The sequence below is a fragment of the Aythya ferina genome (assembly GCF_964211825.1).
Source record: "Aythya ferina genome assembly, chromosome: 38".
Lineage (NCBI taxonomy): Eukaryota > Metazoa > Chordata > Aves > Anseriformes > Anatidae > Aythya > Aythya ferina.
In genome coordinates this window covers 465510-480709 of record NC_140335.1, presented here as the reverse complement: position 1 = coordinate 480709, position 15200 = coordinate 465510, and the positions used below count along the sequence as shown (strand labels likewise).

General features: G+C 62.4%; 3 protein-coding genes across 5 annotated transcripts in view; 1 reads left to right on the top strand and 2 right to left on the bottom strand.

The window, feature by feature from the left end:
• The window catches only part of PC (pyruvate carboxylase), a 33855-nt gene extending 32743 nt beyond the window's left edge, over window positions 1-1112 (bottom strand). The window contains exon 1 of the mRNA XM_084502380.1: window positions 1059-1112. The gene's annotated coding sequence lies outside the window, so the exon portion shown is untranslated. The remainder of the gene's footprint in view (window positions 1-1058) is intronic.
• A 913-nt stretch (window positions 1113-2025) lies between these two features.
• RTN3 (reticulon 3) overlaps window positions 2026-15200 on the top strand; it is a gene marked incomplete at its 5' end in the record, with an annotated part of 14239 nt that continues 1064 nt past the window's right edge. Inside the window, 5 exons of the mRNA XM_084502303.1 lie at window positions 2026-2251; window positions 6319-6369; window positions 7425-7977; window positions 10560-10730; window positions 10820-10877. Coding sequence (XP_084358429.1) covers window positions 2026-2251; window positions 6319-6369; window positions 7425-7977; window positions 10560-10730; window positions 10820-10877 — 1059 coding nt within the window. The remainder of the gene's footprint in view (window positions 2252-6318; window positions 6370-7424; window positions 7978-10559; window positions 10731-10819; window positions 10878-15200) is intronic.
• Window positions 3312-5648, bottom strand: LOC311426186 (uncharacterized protein). 3 transcript variants are annotated; one of them, XM_084502377.1, is made up of 4 exons: window positions 5338-5648; window positions 5017-5212; window positions 4080-4883; window positions 3312-3921 (listed from the first exon to the last, which is right to left on the bottom strand). In XM_084502377.1, exons 1-4 carry the CDS (start codon window positions 5641-5643, stop codon window positions 3890-3892), a joined length of 1338 nt encoding a protein of 445 aa, XP_084358503.1. In that variant the 5' UTR covers window positions 5644-5648; the 3' UTR covers window positions 3312-3889. The 3 variants fall into 3 exon arrangements, with proteins under 3 accessions (XP_084358503.1, XP_084358502.1, XP_084358504.1); XM_084502376.1 differs by having other exon boundaries at window positions 3916-4883; XM_084502378.1 differs by lacking the exon at window positions 5017-5212 and having other exon boundaries at window positions 3916-4883; window positions 5544-5648.

Genomic DNA, 15200 nt, shown 5'->3' with positions numbered 1-15200 from the left:
CCCATACAGCCCCCCCCAGCCCCTATAGACCCGTATGGCCCCTATAGCCCCGTATGGCCCCATAAGGCCCCATACAGCCCCGTATGGCCCCATACAGCCCCCCCCGGCCCCTATAGCCGCACACCCCAGGGTCAAACTGGGGGGTACTGGTCCCTACTGGGGCCAAGCCCTATAGAAGCTCTGGGAGGCTGAGCTAAGCCATATAGCCTGCCCCTATAGATCCTGTCCCCTATAGAATGGCGCTGGCTGTGTATATAGGGGGCCATATAAGCGCTCCCGGCTGTTGCAAGGGGAGCTCTATAGGGGACTCTGAGCTGTAAGGGGGTCCCAGCCCTATAGGAGCCCCATAGGGGGGTCCTGGGCAATATAGGGGCCCCCTAGGGGGATCTTGGGACCTATAGGGTACCCAGTGGGGGGGTCCTGGGCCATATAGGGTACCCAGAAGTGGGCTCCCAGCCCTATACGAGCCCCATAGGGGGGTCCCGGGCTATATAGGGGCCCCATAGGGGGGTCCTAAGCCCTATGGGGTACTCCATAGGGGTGTCCCGGGCCCTATGGGATACCCAGTGTGGGGGGGGTCCTGGGCCATATAGGGTACTCAGCAGGGGGCTGCCAGGCTCCATAGGGGCTCCATAAGAGGGTCCCGGATCCTATAGGGTACCCCACAGGGGGGTCCAGGGCCCTATAGGGTACCCAGTGGGGGGGTCCCGGGCCCTATAGGGTACCCCACGGGGGGGGTCCAGGGCCATATGGGGTCACCCCAGCCCCTATAGAGCACACGTTAGGACCCTATAGGGCTCTCAGTCCTATAGGGGGGCTCTATAGGGGGTCGCAGCCCCCATGGGGGGGGGGGGTCCCGGGATCTATAGGGCCCGGGGACTATGGGGGGGGCAGGTCACGTGGGGGCCGGCCCCTATATAGGGGACCCCTGGCCCTATAGGGTCACGTGGGGGCCGGGCCATATAGGCCGCGGTCACGTGGGGCCGGCCATATAGGGGAGGGGGCGCAGGTCACGTGGTCACGCCCCCCCCCCTTCTCCCCCCCCCCCCCCCACTCACCGCTCCGCGACCGCCGGCGCCGCTTCCCCCCCGCGTCCCGGCCCGCTAACCCCGCCCCCCTGCCCTCCTATTGGCCAGCCTCCGCCCCGCCCCCTCGCCGCCGAGCCCCGCCTTCCCCTCGCCGGAGGGCAGGGGCCGCTCCCCATTGGCCCGCCCCCTCCGCGCCCGCCCTTCTATTGGCCGGACGCGCCGCCAATCCCGGCGGCAGGCCCCGCCTTCCCCCCCCTCCCCGCAGCGGGCGGTGATTGGTCGGGGGGCGGGGACAAAAGGGGAGGCGTGGCCCCGCGTGACTCATTCAAGCGGCGAGCACGTGACCCGCGAGGCCCCGCCCCCTGGCCGGCCCCGGCTGACCTCTGGGGTCCTCCTGGGCCCTGGGGGGCGCTCTGCGGCCCCGCCCCCCCCTATAGGGGCAGCTCCTGGCCCTATAGAGCCCTTAGGGGCAGCCCCAGCCCCTATGGGGAGCATCCTATAGGGCCCGCTCTCCTTCAGCAGGCCCCTGTAGGGCTCCTTCCCCTATGGGACGCGCTCTATCACCCCTATAGAGCCCTATAGTGTCCTGCTCCCACGTTAGGGATAGCCTAAAGGCACCTAAAGAGCCTATAGGGTCCTTTCCCCTATAGAAAGCCGTATGGGCAGCTTGCTATGGATGGATCACTGTAGGCTCCTTCTCCCCACAGGGGACAAACAGGGGCTGAGCTACGCCCTGAGCAAACCACAAGGTCCTCTGAGATATGGTCCCCTATAGGGAACGCCCTGCTGGCCCCACACCCTACAGAACACACCCTATAGCCCAAGCCCCTATAGTTTGGTGCCCAGCGAACTACAACTCCCATCACCCCCCGCGCCGGCATCCATAGCAACGCTCCGCGCACGCGCAGAAGCTCGGGAGCCTGGCTATGGGAGGGGGGGGGAGGGAGCGACGCATGCGCAGCGGGGCGCCGCGAAGCCGCGCGGCCGGCTTCTGCGCATGCGCGCTGCCTCGGCGCCGCCGCCCCGCCCCGCCCCGGCCGCAGTCGGTGCGTGGCCGCCGCCCGCGACGGACGCTCCGCGCCCCGGCTCCGCGCCCGCCGCCGCCGCCGCCGCCGCTATGGCCGACCCCGCCGCTCAGTCCCCCTTCGTCTCCTCCTCTTCCTCAGCACGCCCCGAGCCCGCCGGCCCGGCCTGCAGGGGGATGGGAGCCGCGTCCTGCGCCGGTAAGGGCCGGGGGGGGGGGCGGCGAGGCCTATAGGGGTGCGGGGATGGAGGAGGAGGGGAGGTTTGTGAGGTAAAAAGAGGCGTTTTGGGGTGTAAAAGGAGGGTTTGGGGTGTGGGGAGTGGCTCTTAGGGGTTTTGTGAGGTAAAAAGAGGCGTTTTGGGGTATAAAAAGGGGATTTTGGGTGTTAGGGAGGTCTTCTGGGGGTGCTGTGAGGTAAAAGAGGCGTTTTGGGGTGTAAAAGGATGGTTTTGGTGTGGGGAGTGTCTTTTAGGGGTTTTGTGAGGTAAAAAGAGGTGTTTTGGGGTGTAAAAGGGGGATTTGGGGTGTTAGGAAGGCTTTTTGGGGGTCCTGTGAGGTAAAAGAGGCGTTTTGGGGTATAAAAGGGGGGTTTGGGGTGTTAGGGAGGCCTTTTAGGGATGCTGTGAGGTAAAAAAGGTGTTTTGGGGTATAAATGGAGGATTTGGGGTGTGGAGGAGGCCTTTTGGGGATGCTGTGAGGTAAAACAGGAGTTTTGGGGTGTAAAAGAGGGTTTTGGGGTGTTAGGGAGGCTTTTTGGGGTTTTGTAAGGTAAAAAAAGAGGTGTTTTGGGGGTGTAAAAGGGGGTTTTGGGTGTGGGGGAGGAGGATGAGGCCTTTTGGGACCCCTATAAAAGGGGACGAGGCCTTTTTTGGGGTGTAGATGGATGGGAGGAGGTATTTTGGGGTATAAACGTGGGATTTGGGGTGCTGGTGAGGAAAATGAAGCTTTTTGGGGCCCCAATAAAGGGGAACGAGGCCTTTTGGGGCACAGGTGGGGGATTTGGGGTGTTTGGGGGCACACATGGGGGATTTGGGGTGTTTTAGGGCACGGATGAGGGATTTGGGGTGTTTTGGGGGCACAGATTGGGGGATTTGGGGTGTTTTGGGGCATTTTTTGGGGCCCCCATAAAGGATGACGAGGCCTTTTGGGGCACAGATGGGGGATTTGGGGTGTTTGGGGCACAGATGGGGGATTTGGGGTGTTTTGGGGCGTTTTTGGGGCCCCCATAAAGGATGACGAGGCCTTTTGGGCACAGATGGGGGATTTGGGGTGCGGGTGAGGAGGCTGAGCCCCTTTGGGTCCCCTCTGCGCCTTTTTGGGGTGCAGCCGGGGGGGCACCGAGGGGATTTGGGATGCTTTTTGGGGTGGGGGGCTTAAAATAACCTTATTTTGGGGGCCGAGAGCTGAGATTTGGGCTCGTAGCCATGGCAACGCCGTCCTTTGGGGCACGAATTTTTTGGGGGGGGGCCCGACCCACCCCTCCGAGCCCCCCCCCACGCTGTGGGGGTCCCTGGGGTCCCCAAAATCTCCGGGGGGGGGGACAGAAGGGGACAAAGAGGGGCCGGGCGCTGCCATTGTCCCCGCCGGCGACGCACTGCAGATGCTGCCGGGCGCGGGGGGGGGGGGGGGGGGGGGGGCGGAGAAATGGGGAAAAAACAGCAGAAAAAGGGATCCCGGGGGGGCTCTGGGGGGCAGGGAATCCCCCCCCCTCGCATCCCAGCGCGTGGCTGCCCCGCTGCCGGCATCAGGAGTGGGGGAAAATGTCCAAATTGCTCCTTTTTGCCCCAATTTTCCCCCGCAGATCCCTTATGGGGGGGCTCTTTCTCATCACAGCACCCTAAATCCCATCTTTTTCCCCCAAAAACCGACCTGGCCACCCCCTTGCTGTCCCCCCTTCCAGCATCAGGAGCAGGGAAAATGTCCAAATTTCTCCTTTTTGCCCCAATTTTCCCCCGCAGATCCCTTATGGGGGGGGGCTCTTCCTCATCACAGCACCCCAAATCCCATTTTTTTCCCCAAAAAATGACTGGTGGCGGTGGCTCCCCCCCTCCCAGCATGAGGAGCAGGGAAAATGTCCAAATGGCCCCTTTTTGCCCCAATTCTCCCCGCAGATCCCTCGTGGGGGGGCTCTCCACCCCCCAGCACCACACAACACCCCAAATCCCCCTCTTTTCCCCCCAAAATGCCCCTGGCGGCATCACCCAGCTGGGTTTGACGCAACCCCGCCCGGGGGCACCCCAAAAAAGGGGGAAACCCGTAAAAAAAAAAACGGGGTTTTGGGGCAAAACGAGGTTGTTCCCGCTGGGGGGGCGGCGCTGAACCCCGATATGGGGACAGGACCCCAAAAGGACACTGAGGAGGAGGAGGAGGATTTGGGGTCAGCGCTGAACCCCAATATAGGAAAACGACCCCAAAAGGGAAACCGAGGAGGAGGAGGAGGATTTGGGGCCGGCGCTGGACCCCAATATGGGACCAGACCCCAAAAGGGACACCGAGGAGGAGGAGGAAGAATTTTGGGTAAAATGTTGGACCCCAATATGGGAACGGGACCCCAAAACGGACATGGAAGAGGAGGAAGATTTTGGGGTAAATGTACCCCGATATGGGAACGAGACCCCAAAACAGACATGGAAGAGGAGGAAGATTTTGGGGTAAATGTACCCCGATATGGGACCAGACCCCAAAATGGCACCTGAGGAAGAGGAGGAGGATTTGGGGCCGTGCTGCACCCCAATATGGGAACAGGACCCCAAAATGGTACCCGAGGAAGAGGAGGAAGAATTTGGGGTAAATGTTGGACCCCAATATGGGGACGAGACCCCAAAATGGCACTGGAGGAGGAGGAGAAAGAATTTGGGGTAAATGTACCCCAATATGGGAACAGGACCCCAAAAGGGACACCGAGGAGGAGAAAGATTTTGGGGTAAATGTACCCCAATATGGGAACGAGACCCCAAAACAGACATGGAAGAGGAGGAAGATTTTGGGGTAAACGTACCCCGATATGGGACCAGACCCCAAAATGGCACCTGAGGAAGAGGAGGAGGATTTGGGGCCGTGCTGCACCCCAAAACTGGGACCGGACCCCAAAAGAGACACCGAGGAGGAAGAATTTGGGGTAAATGTACCCCAATATGGGGACGAGACCCCAAAATGGACACTGAGGAAGAATTTGGGGCCGTGCTGCCCCCCGATACGGGAACCAGACCCCAAAATGGACATGGAAGAGGAGGAAGATTTTGGGGTAAATGTACCCCAATATGGGACCAGACCCCAAAATGGCACCTGAGGAAGAGGAGGACGATTTGGGGCCGGCGCTGGACCCCAATATGGGACCAGACCCCAAAACGGTACCCGAGGAAGAGGAGGAAGAATTTGGGTAAATGTTGGACCCCAATATGGGGACGAGACCCCAAAATGGCACCGGAGGAGGAGGAGGAAGAATTTGGGGTAAATGTACCCCAATATGGGAACAGGACCCCAAAAGGGACACCGAGGAGGAGGAAGATTTTGGGGTAAATGTACCCCGATATGGGACCAGACCCCAAAATGGCACCTGAGGAAGAGGAGGATTTGGGGCCGGTGCTGCATCCCAATATGGGGAACAGGACCCCAAAAGGGACACCGAGGAGGTGGAGGAAGATTTTGGGTAAATGTACCCCAATATGGGGACGAGACCCCAAAATGGACACTGAGGAAGAATTTGGGGCCGTGCTGCAACCCAAAACTGGGACCGGACCCCAAAATGGACAGCGAGGAAGAGGAGGAGGAGGAAGGAGGTGGGGAGCAGACCCCAAAACCCAAAACGAGGAGGAGGAGAAGATCGGGGGGGGTCAAAACCCCAAAATGGGGGCAAAACCCCAAATGGGGGCAAAACCCCAAAATGGGGGCAAAACCCCAAAACGGGGACTGGACCCCAAAACGGAGGAAGAGGAGGAGGAGGAGGAGGAAGGCTCGGGAAGCGCTGCACCCCAAAGCAGGGCCCTAAAAGGTGGGGGGGGGGTGGGGTGGGGGCGTCCCCCTCCCCGTGGGGGTCTTCCCGCCCCAAATCCGGGAGATTTCACCCCAAAAATCAAAAGGATTTTGGCGCCGTATTAACCCTTTCCGTGCTGCACCCGCGCCCCCCCCCCCCACACCCTCCTTTTTTGGGACCCCCCCCCCCCCTCGCGGCGCCACCCCCCCGTGACGGGGTTCATTGGGGTGGGGGGGGGGGGCAGGTAAATTTGGGGCGGTTTTGGGGTTCTGACCGTCTGTATTTTCTTGCAGATCCCCTTGTTTCCTCCTCCCAGCCTGTCTCTCTCTTTGCGGCTTCACCAGGCAAGTTCACCTTTTCTGCCTCTTTTTGCGGAAGAAAAACGTTCATTTTTTAAAAGGGGGGGGGTGGAGGAACGAAGCTGCCCCCCCCAAACCCGGGCCGGGGGGGTTTGGGGTTTTTTTTTCCCTAATAATAAAAAAACGGCGTTTTCTTCCGCTCCTCGCCCTCTTTTTAACCAAATCTGCCTGTTTTCTGAGCTTTGCTGCTGCCCCCCCCCTCGCTTTGCACGCCCCCCCCCCCCCGTCCGTCCGTCTGTCTGCTATGGGGGGGGGGGGGAGGACAAACGGCTGCGCACGACGACCCCGAAACCTCGCGGAGCCCCAAAATCGCTCGTTTTCAGCCCAAAACTCTCGGTCTGTTTGCGTGGGGGGGGGCGGCGTTCATCCGACACCGGGGGGGGGGGGGCGCTGGGATGGTGAAAAACGGTTAAAAAAAAAAGAAACTTTAAAAAAAAAACACCAAAAACCCACACTTTTGGGGCCGGATCCTGCCCTGACAGCCGCTGTTGCTTTCTTCTGACCCAATCCGGGCGTTTTTCGCCCCAAAACGAAGACGGCGCCGAAACCAGGTGTGCCCCCCCCCACACACCCCCCCCCCGCGTTGTCCGCTCGCATGGCTGCGCTGCTGGCGGGGTTATTTTTTTTTGGGGGGGGGGTCCCCAAAACGGGGAGGGGGTCCCCAAATCGGGGGGGGTCCCCAAATCGGGGAGGGGGTCCCCAAAAAATGGGGGGGTCCCCAAAACAGGGGGGGGGCTCCCCATAAATGGGGGGGCTCCCCAAAAATGGGGGGGTGTCCCCAAAACAGGGGGGGGCTCCCCATAAATGGGGGGGGCTCCCCAAATCGGGGGGGGGTCCCCAAAACGTGGGGGGGGCTCCCCATAAACGGGGGGGCTCCCCAAATTGGGGGGGTGTCCCAAAACAGGGGGGGTCCCCAAAATGGGGGGGGCTCCCAAAACCGGGGGGGGTCCCCAAAATGGCAAAAGGGGGGAGAATTTGGGGGGGGGGGCACGCCGCTTGCCCCAACCGCAGCTGAATTTCGCCCCCCCCCCCTCCCGCAGCCGTTTCGGGGGCAGCCCCCCCCCTCCGCGGGAAGCCTTCATCCCCTTCTCCTCCTCCTCTTCCTCCTCTTCCTCACCGGGTGGGGGGGGGCGCGGAGCCCCCCCGGGACTCCCCGGGGTCCCCCTTCGAGCTGGTGCCGGACCCCGAATACCCGGGGGGGGCTCTGAGCGAAAGGGGGGGGGCTCTGAGCCAAATCCCCGAAGATCGCATCTGCGACTTCCCCGCCAAACCCCCCCGCGGCTCCGGCCCTCCCAGTCAAACCAGTATGGGCTTCCCAGTTACCAAATTTGCCCCCCCCCACCACCACCCGGGGGCCCCCCCCCACGGCACGGCGGCGGCTTTGGAGGAGGTGTCCAAATGCGTGCGGGAGATGCACAGCTTCACCAGCGAGATGCTCAGCTGGGACTGGGTGGAACGGGGCGACCGACCCCCCCCGGCGACGACGGACCCCCCCCGGCGAGGAAAGACCCCCCCCTTGCTTGGAAACCCCCCCCCGCCTCGACGGACCCCCCCCCGGGCGACGCGGACAGCTCCGGAGATTCGGACGACACCGTGATCGAAGAGCCCCCCCCCGCCCAACGCGGCTCCTCCGGCGACGTGGGACCCCCCCGCTTCGAAATCTCCTCCTCCTCTTCCTCCTCGGCGCCCCCCCGGCTTGAATGGCCCCCCCGGGGTCCCCAAAATCGCCGCCGCCGCCCCCCCCCCCCGCAACAACGAGGCGGACCTGAGGGCGGCCACCGAGGAGCCCCCCCCGCGACCCCCCCGAGCCTGCTGGCTCCCAACCCTCGCAGGTAATTACGCCGCCCCCCCCCCCCCAAAAAAAAAAGAGAAAAATAAAAAAAAAAAATCAAAAAATTAAAAAACAAACAAACAAAAAATCAAAATATTGCATTTGTCCCCAAAACTGTGCCCGCCAAGCGAAAATCTTGCCCCAAAACGCCAAAATCTTGCCCCAAAATCTTGCCCCAAAACCCCAAAATCTTGCCCCAAAACCCCCAAAATCTTGCCCCCCAAACCCCAAAATCTTGCCCCAAAATCTTGCCTCCCAACCCCCAAAATCTTGCCCCCCAACCCCAAAATCTTGCCCCCGACCCCCAAAATATTGCATTTGTCCCCAAAACCGTGCCCGCCAAGTGAAAATCTTGCCCCCAAATCCCAAAATCTTGCCCCCAAATCCAAAATCTTGCCCCCCAACCCCAAAATCTTGCCCCCAACCCCAAAATCTTGCATTTGTCCCCAAAACCGTGTCCGCCAAGCAAAAATCTTGCCCCAAAACCCCAAAATCTTGCCCCAAAACCAAAATCTTGCCCCCCAACCCCAAAATCTTGCCCCAAACCCCAAAATCTTGCCCCCAACCCCCAAAATACTGCATTTGTCCCCAAAACCGTGCCCGCCAAGTGAAAATCTTGCCCCAAAACCCCAAAATCTTGCCCCAAAACCCCAAAATCTTGCCCCAAAACCCCAAAATCTTGCCCCAAACCCCAAAATATTGCATTTGTCCCCAAAACCTTGCCCACCAAGTGAAAATCTTGCCCCAAAACCCCAAAATCTTGCCCCAAAACCCCCAAAATCTTGCCCCCAACCCCCAAAATATTGCATTTGTCCCCAAATCCGTGCCCACCAAGCGAAAATCTTGCCCCAAAACCCCCAAAATCTTGCCCCAAAACCCCCAAAATATTGCATTTGTCCCCAAAACCGTTTCCGCCAAGCGAAAATCTTGCCCCAAAACCCCAAAATCTTGCCCCAAAATCTTGCCCCAAAACCCCCAAAATATTGCATTTGTCCCCAAAACCGTGCCCGCCAAGTGAAAATCTTGCCCCAAAACCCCAAAATCTTGCCCCAAAACCCCCAAAATACTGCATTTGTCCCCAAAACCTTGCCCACCAAGTGAAAATCTTGCCCCCCAACCCCAAAATCCTGCCCCAAACCCCAAAATCTTGCCCCAAAAATCTGGCCCCCACCCCCAAAAAAATCCCCCCTCCCCGCCAGCTCTTGAGCTCCCTGGAGGGGGGGGGGGTCACCGCCTCCGCCGCCATTTTTTGGGGAGAAAAAGCCCTTTTTTGGGGCCAAATGGGGTTGGGGGGGGGCAGAACGCGACCCCTGCACTACCAGCTTTGCTGATGTGCCCCCCCCAAAATAACACATGGATGTGCCCCCCCCAAAAATAACACATCATTGTGCCCCCCCCCACTAATTATCCTCTGCCTTAATGAAGAAATTAAAGGGACCGTGGCTGAAATGGGGGCTACAGGAGGGCGAAGGGGGGGGGGTCCAGGGGTTTTACGACCCCGTGCCCCCCCCGTGACCCCCCCAAAAGTATCCACTCCCATAACATATTGATGTGCCCCCCCAATAACACATCAGTGTGCCCCCCCCACTAATTACCCATTGCCTTAACGAAGCAATGAAAGGGACCATGGCTGAAATGGGGGCTCCAGGAGGGCGAAGGGGGGGTGTCCAGGGGTTTTATGACCCCGTGCCCCCCCCGTGACCCCCCCATGCCCCCCCCACAGTGTCCACTCCCATAACATATTAATGTGCCCCCCCAATAATGCATTGATGTGCCCCCCCCACTAATTACCCTCTCCCTTAATGAAGAAATGAAAGGGACCGCGTCTGAACCTGGTGCCTTGGGAGGGCATGGGGGGGGGTCCAGGGGTTTTCCGACCCCGTGCCCCCCCCGTGACCCCCCCGTGACCCCCCCAAAAGTATCCTCTCCCATAACATATTGATGTGCCCCCCCCAAAAAATAACATATGGATGTGCCCCCCCACTAATTACCCTGTGCCTTAACGAAGCAATGAAAGGGACCATGGCTGAAATGGGGGCTCCAGGAGGGTCAAGGGGGGGGTCCAGGGCTTTTATGACCCCATGCCCCCCCCCGTGACCCCCCCGTGCCCCCCCCCCAAAGTATCCTCTCCCATAACATATTAATGTGCGCCCCCAATAATGCATTGAAGTGCCCCCCCCACTAATTACCCTGTGCCTTAATGAAGAAATGAAAGGGACCATGGCTGAAATGGGGGCTCCAGGAGGGTCAAGGGGGGGTCACACGTGGGTCTTACGACCCCGTGACCCCCCCGTGCCCCCCCCCCAGTGCAGGACCTGTTGCTGTGGCGGGACGCGCGGCGCAGCGGGGCGGTGTTCGGGGCCAGCCTGGCGCTGCTGCTGTCGCTGGCGGCCTTCAGCGCGGTGAGCGTGGGGGCTCACGCCGCCCTGGCCCTGCTCTGCGGCACCCTCAGCTACCGCGTCTACCGCGCCGTCGTCTGCGCCCTGCAGAAGGACGACCAGGGGCACCCCTTCAGGTGGGCTGCGGGGTCGGGTATGGGGTGGGGGGGGCCATAGGGGAAGTTATAGGGTGGGGGAAGCCATAGGGGGGTGGGGGGACCCATAGGGTGGTGATGGGAGCCATGGGGCGCCCTGCAGAAGGACAACCAGGGGCACCCCTTCAGGTGGGATATGGGGTTGGGGGGGTGGTTATGGGGTGGGGGGGGCTATAGGGGGGTGATGGGACATATAGGGGAAGTTATGGGGTGGGGGGAGCCATAGGGGGGTGGTGGGACCTATAGAGGCGGTTATGGGGTGGGGGGAGCCATAGGGGGATGGGGGGAGTCATGGGGCGCCCTGCAGAAGGACGACCAGGGGCACCCCTTCAGGTGGGCTGCGGGGTCGGGTATGGGGTGGGGGGGGCTATAGGGGAAGTTATAGGGTGGGGGGAGCCATAGGGGGGTGGTGGGACCTATAGAGGTGGTTATGGGGTGGGGGGAGCCATGGGGTGGTGATGGGACCTACAGGAGGGTGACAGGACCCATACAGTGGTTATGGGGTGGGGGGGGTGGGTATGGGGTGGGGGGGGAGGGTATGGGGTGGGGGGAGCTATAGGGGGGTGGTGGGACCTATAGAGGCGGTTATGGGGTGGGGGGAGCCATAGGAGGGTGACGGGAGCCATAGGGTGGTGATGGGGTGGGGGGAGCCATACGAGGGTGATGGGAGTCATAGGGTGGTGATGGGGTGGGGGGGAAGGGTATGGGGTGCTGGAGTGGTTATGGGGTGGGGGGAAAGGGTATGGGGTGGTGGGAGCCATAGGGGGATGGGGGGAGTCATGGGGCGCCCTCCAGAAGGACGACCAGGGGCACCCCTTCAGGTGGGCTGCGGGGTCGGGTATGGGGTGGGGGGGGTGGGTATGGGGTGGGGGGGGAGGGTATGGGGTGGGGGGGGAGGATATGGGGTGTTGGGAGCTATAGGGGGGTGGTGGGAGCCATAGGGGGGTGGTGGGAGCCATGGGGCGCCCTGCAGAAGGACAACCAGGGGCACCCCTTCAGGTGGGCTGCGGGGTCGGGTATGGGGTGGGGGGGGCTATAGGGGAAGTTATAGGGTGGGGGGAGCCATAGGAGGGTGGTGGGACCTATAGAGGCGGTTATGGGGTGGGGGGAGCCATAGGGGGATGGGGGGAGTCATGGGGCGCCCTGCAGAAGGACGACCAGGGGCACCCCTTCAGGTGGGCTGCGGGGTCGGGTATGGGGTGGGGGGGGCTATAGGGGAAGTTATAGGGTGGGGGGAGCCATAGGGGGGTGGTGGGACCTATAGAGGTGGTTATGGGGTGGGGGGAGCCATGGGGTGGTGATGGGACCTACAGGAGGGTGACAGGACCCATACAGTGGTTATGGGGTGGGGGGGGTGGGTATGGGGTGGGGGGGGAGGGTATGGGGTGGGGGGAGCTATAGGGGGGTGGTGGGACCTATAGAGGCGGTTATGGGGTGGGGGGAGCCATAGGAGGGTGACGGGAGCCATAGGGTGGTGATGGGGTGGGGGGAGCCATACGAGGGTGATGGGAGTCATAGGGTGGTTATGGGGTGGGGGGGAAGGGTATGGGGTGGTGGGAGCCATAGGGGGGTGGTGGGAGTCATGGGACGCCCTGCAGAAGGACGACCAGGGGCACCCCTTCAGGTGGGATACGGGGTCGGGTATGGGGTGGGGGGGGTGGGTATGGGGGGGGGGGGAGGGTATGGGGTGGGGGGGGAGGGTATGGGGTGAGGGGGAAGGGTATGGGGTGGTGGGAGCCATAGGGTGGTGGTGGGAGCCATAGGAGGGTGATGGGAGCCATAGGGTGGTTATGGGGTGGGGGGGGGAGGGTATGGGGTGGTGGGAGCTATAGGGTGGTGGTGGGAGCCATAGGAGGGTGATGGGAGCCATAGGGTGGTTATGGGGTGGGGGGGGAGGGTATGGGGTGATGGGAGCTATAGGGGGGTGGTGGGAGCCACAGGGTGGTGGGGGGACCCATAGGGTGGTTATGGGGTGGGGGGGAAGGGTATGGGGTGGGGGGACTCATAGGAGGGTGACAGGACCTATAGGGTGGTTATGTGGTAGGGGGGTGGGTATGGGGTGATGGGAGCCATAGGGTGGTGGTGGGAGCCATGGGGACAGTTATGGGGTGGGGGGAGCCATAGGGGGGTGGTGGGAGCCATGGGGCGCCCTGCAGAAGGCCGACCAGGGGCACCCCTTCAGGTGGGCTGCGGGGTCGGGTATGGGGTGGGGGGGGTGGGTATGGGGTGGGGGGGGTGGTTATGGGGTGGGGGGGGAGGATATGGGGTGGTGGGAGCCATAGGGGGGTGGGGGGAGTCATGGGGCGCCCTGCAGAAGGACGACCAGGGGCACCCCTTCAGGTGGGCTACGGGGTCGGGTATGGGGTGGGGGGAGCAGTTATGGGGTGGGGGGGTGGTTATGGGGTGGGGGGGGAGGATATGGGGTGGGGGGAGCCATAGGGGGGTGGGGGGAGTCATGGGGCGCCCTGCAGAAGGACGACCAGGGGCACCCCTTCAGGTGGGCTGCGGGGTCGGGTATGGGGTGGGGGGGGTGGTTATGGGGTGGGGGGGGAGGATATGGGGTGGGGGGGAGCCATAGGGGGGTGGGGGGAGTCATGGCGCCCTGCAGAAGGACGACCAGGGGCACCCCTTCAGGTGGGCTACGGGGTCGGGTATGGGGTGGGGGGGGCCATAGGGGAAGTTATAGGGTGGGGGAAGCCATAGGAGGGTGACGGGACCTATAGAGGCGGTTATGGGGTGGGGGGAGCCATAGGGGGGTGACGGGAGCCATAGGGTGGTGATGGGGTGGGGGGGAAGGGTATGGGGTGCTGGAGTGGTTATGGGGTGGGGGGGGAGGGTATGGGGTGAGGGGAGCCATAGGGTGGTGGTGGGAGTCATGGGACGCCCTGCAGAAGGACGACCAGGGGCACCCCTTCAGGTGGGATACGGGGTCGGGTATGGGGTGGGGGGGGCCATAGGGGAAGTTATAGGGTGGGGGGAGCCATAGGAGGGTGGTGGGAGCCATAGAAGGGTGATAGGACCCATAGAAGGGTGATGGGAGCCATAGGGGGGTTATGGGGTGGGGGGGTGGTTATGGGGTGGGGGGAGCCATAGGGGGGTGATGGGAGCCATAGGGTGGTTATGGGGTGGGGGGGAACGTTATGGGGTGGGGGGAGCCATAGGGGGGTGGTGGGAGTCATGGGACACCCTGCAGAAGGACGACCAGGGGCACCCCTTCAGGTGGGATACGGGGTCGGGTATGGGGTGGGGGGGGTGGGTATGGGGTGGGGGGGGAGGGTATGGGGTGGTGGGAGCTATAGGGTGGTGGTGGGAGCCATAGGAGGGTGATGGGAGCCATAGGGTGGTTATGGGGTGGGGGGGGAGGGTATGGGGTGCTGGAGTGGTTATGGGGTGCTGGAGTGGTTATGGGGTGGGGGGAAGGGTATGGGGTGGGGGGAGCTATAGGGTGGTGATTGGATGTGTAGGGTGGTGGGGGGACCCATAGGGTGGTTATGGGGTGGGGGGAGCCATAGGGGGGTGGGGGGAGCCATAGGGTGGTGGTGGGAGCCATAGGATGGTGATGGGACCCATAGGGTGGTTATGGGGTGGGGGGGGAGGGTATGGGGTGAGGGGGGTTTATGGGTGCTGGAGTGGTTATGGGGTGGGGGGAAAGGTTATGGGGTGGGGGGAGCTATAGGGTGGTGGTGGGAGCCATAGGAGGGTGATGGGAGCCATGGAGGTGGTTATGGGGTGGGGGGAGCCATAGGGTGGTTATGGGGTGGGGGGGGCAGTTATGGGGTGGGGGGGAAGGGTATGGGGTGTTGGGAGCTATAGGGGGGTGGTGGGAGCCATGGGGCGCCCTGCAGAAGGACGACCAGGGGCACCCCTTCAGGTGGGCTACGGGGTCGGGGGGGGTGGGTATGGGGTGGGGGGGGAGGGTATGGGGTGGGGGGGGCTATAGGGGAAGTTATAGGGTGGGGGGAGCCATAGGGGGGTGATGGGAGCCATGGGGCGCCCTGCAGAAGGACGACCAGGGGCACCCGTTCAGGTGGGATATGGGGTCGGGTATGGGGTGGGGGGGGTGGGTATGGGGTGGGGGGGGTGGGTATGGGGTGGGGGGGGTGGGTATGGGGTGGGGGGGGCTATAGGGTGGTGATGGGAGCCATAGGGGGGTGGTGGGAGCCATAGGGTGGTTATGGGGTGGGGGGAGCCATAGGAGGGTGATGGGAGCCATAGGGTGGTGGGGGGATCTATAGGGTGGTTATGGGGTGGGGGGAGCCATGGGACACCCTGCAGAAGGCCGACAAGGGGCACCCCTTCAGGTGGGCTGCGGGGTGGGGGGGGGGTGGGTATGGGGTGAGGGGGGAGGGTATGGGGTGGGGGGAGCTATAGGGGGTGGTGGGAGCCATAGGGTGGTTATGGGGTGGGGGGACCCATAGGAGGGTGATGGGACCCGTAGGAGGGTGATGGGAG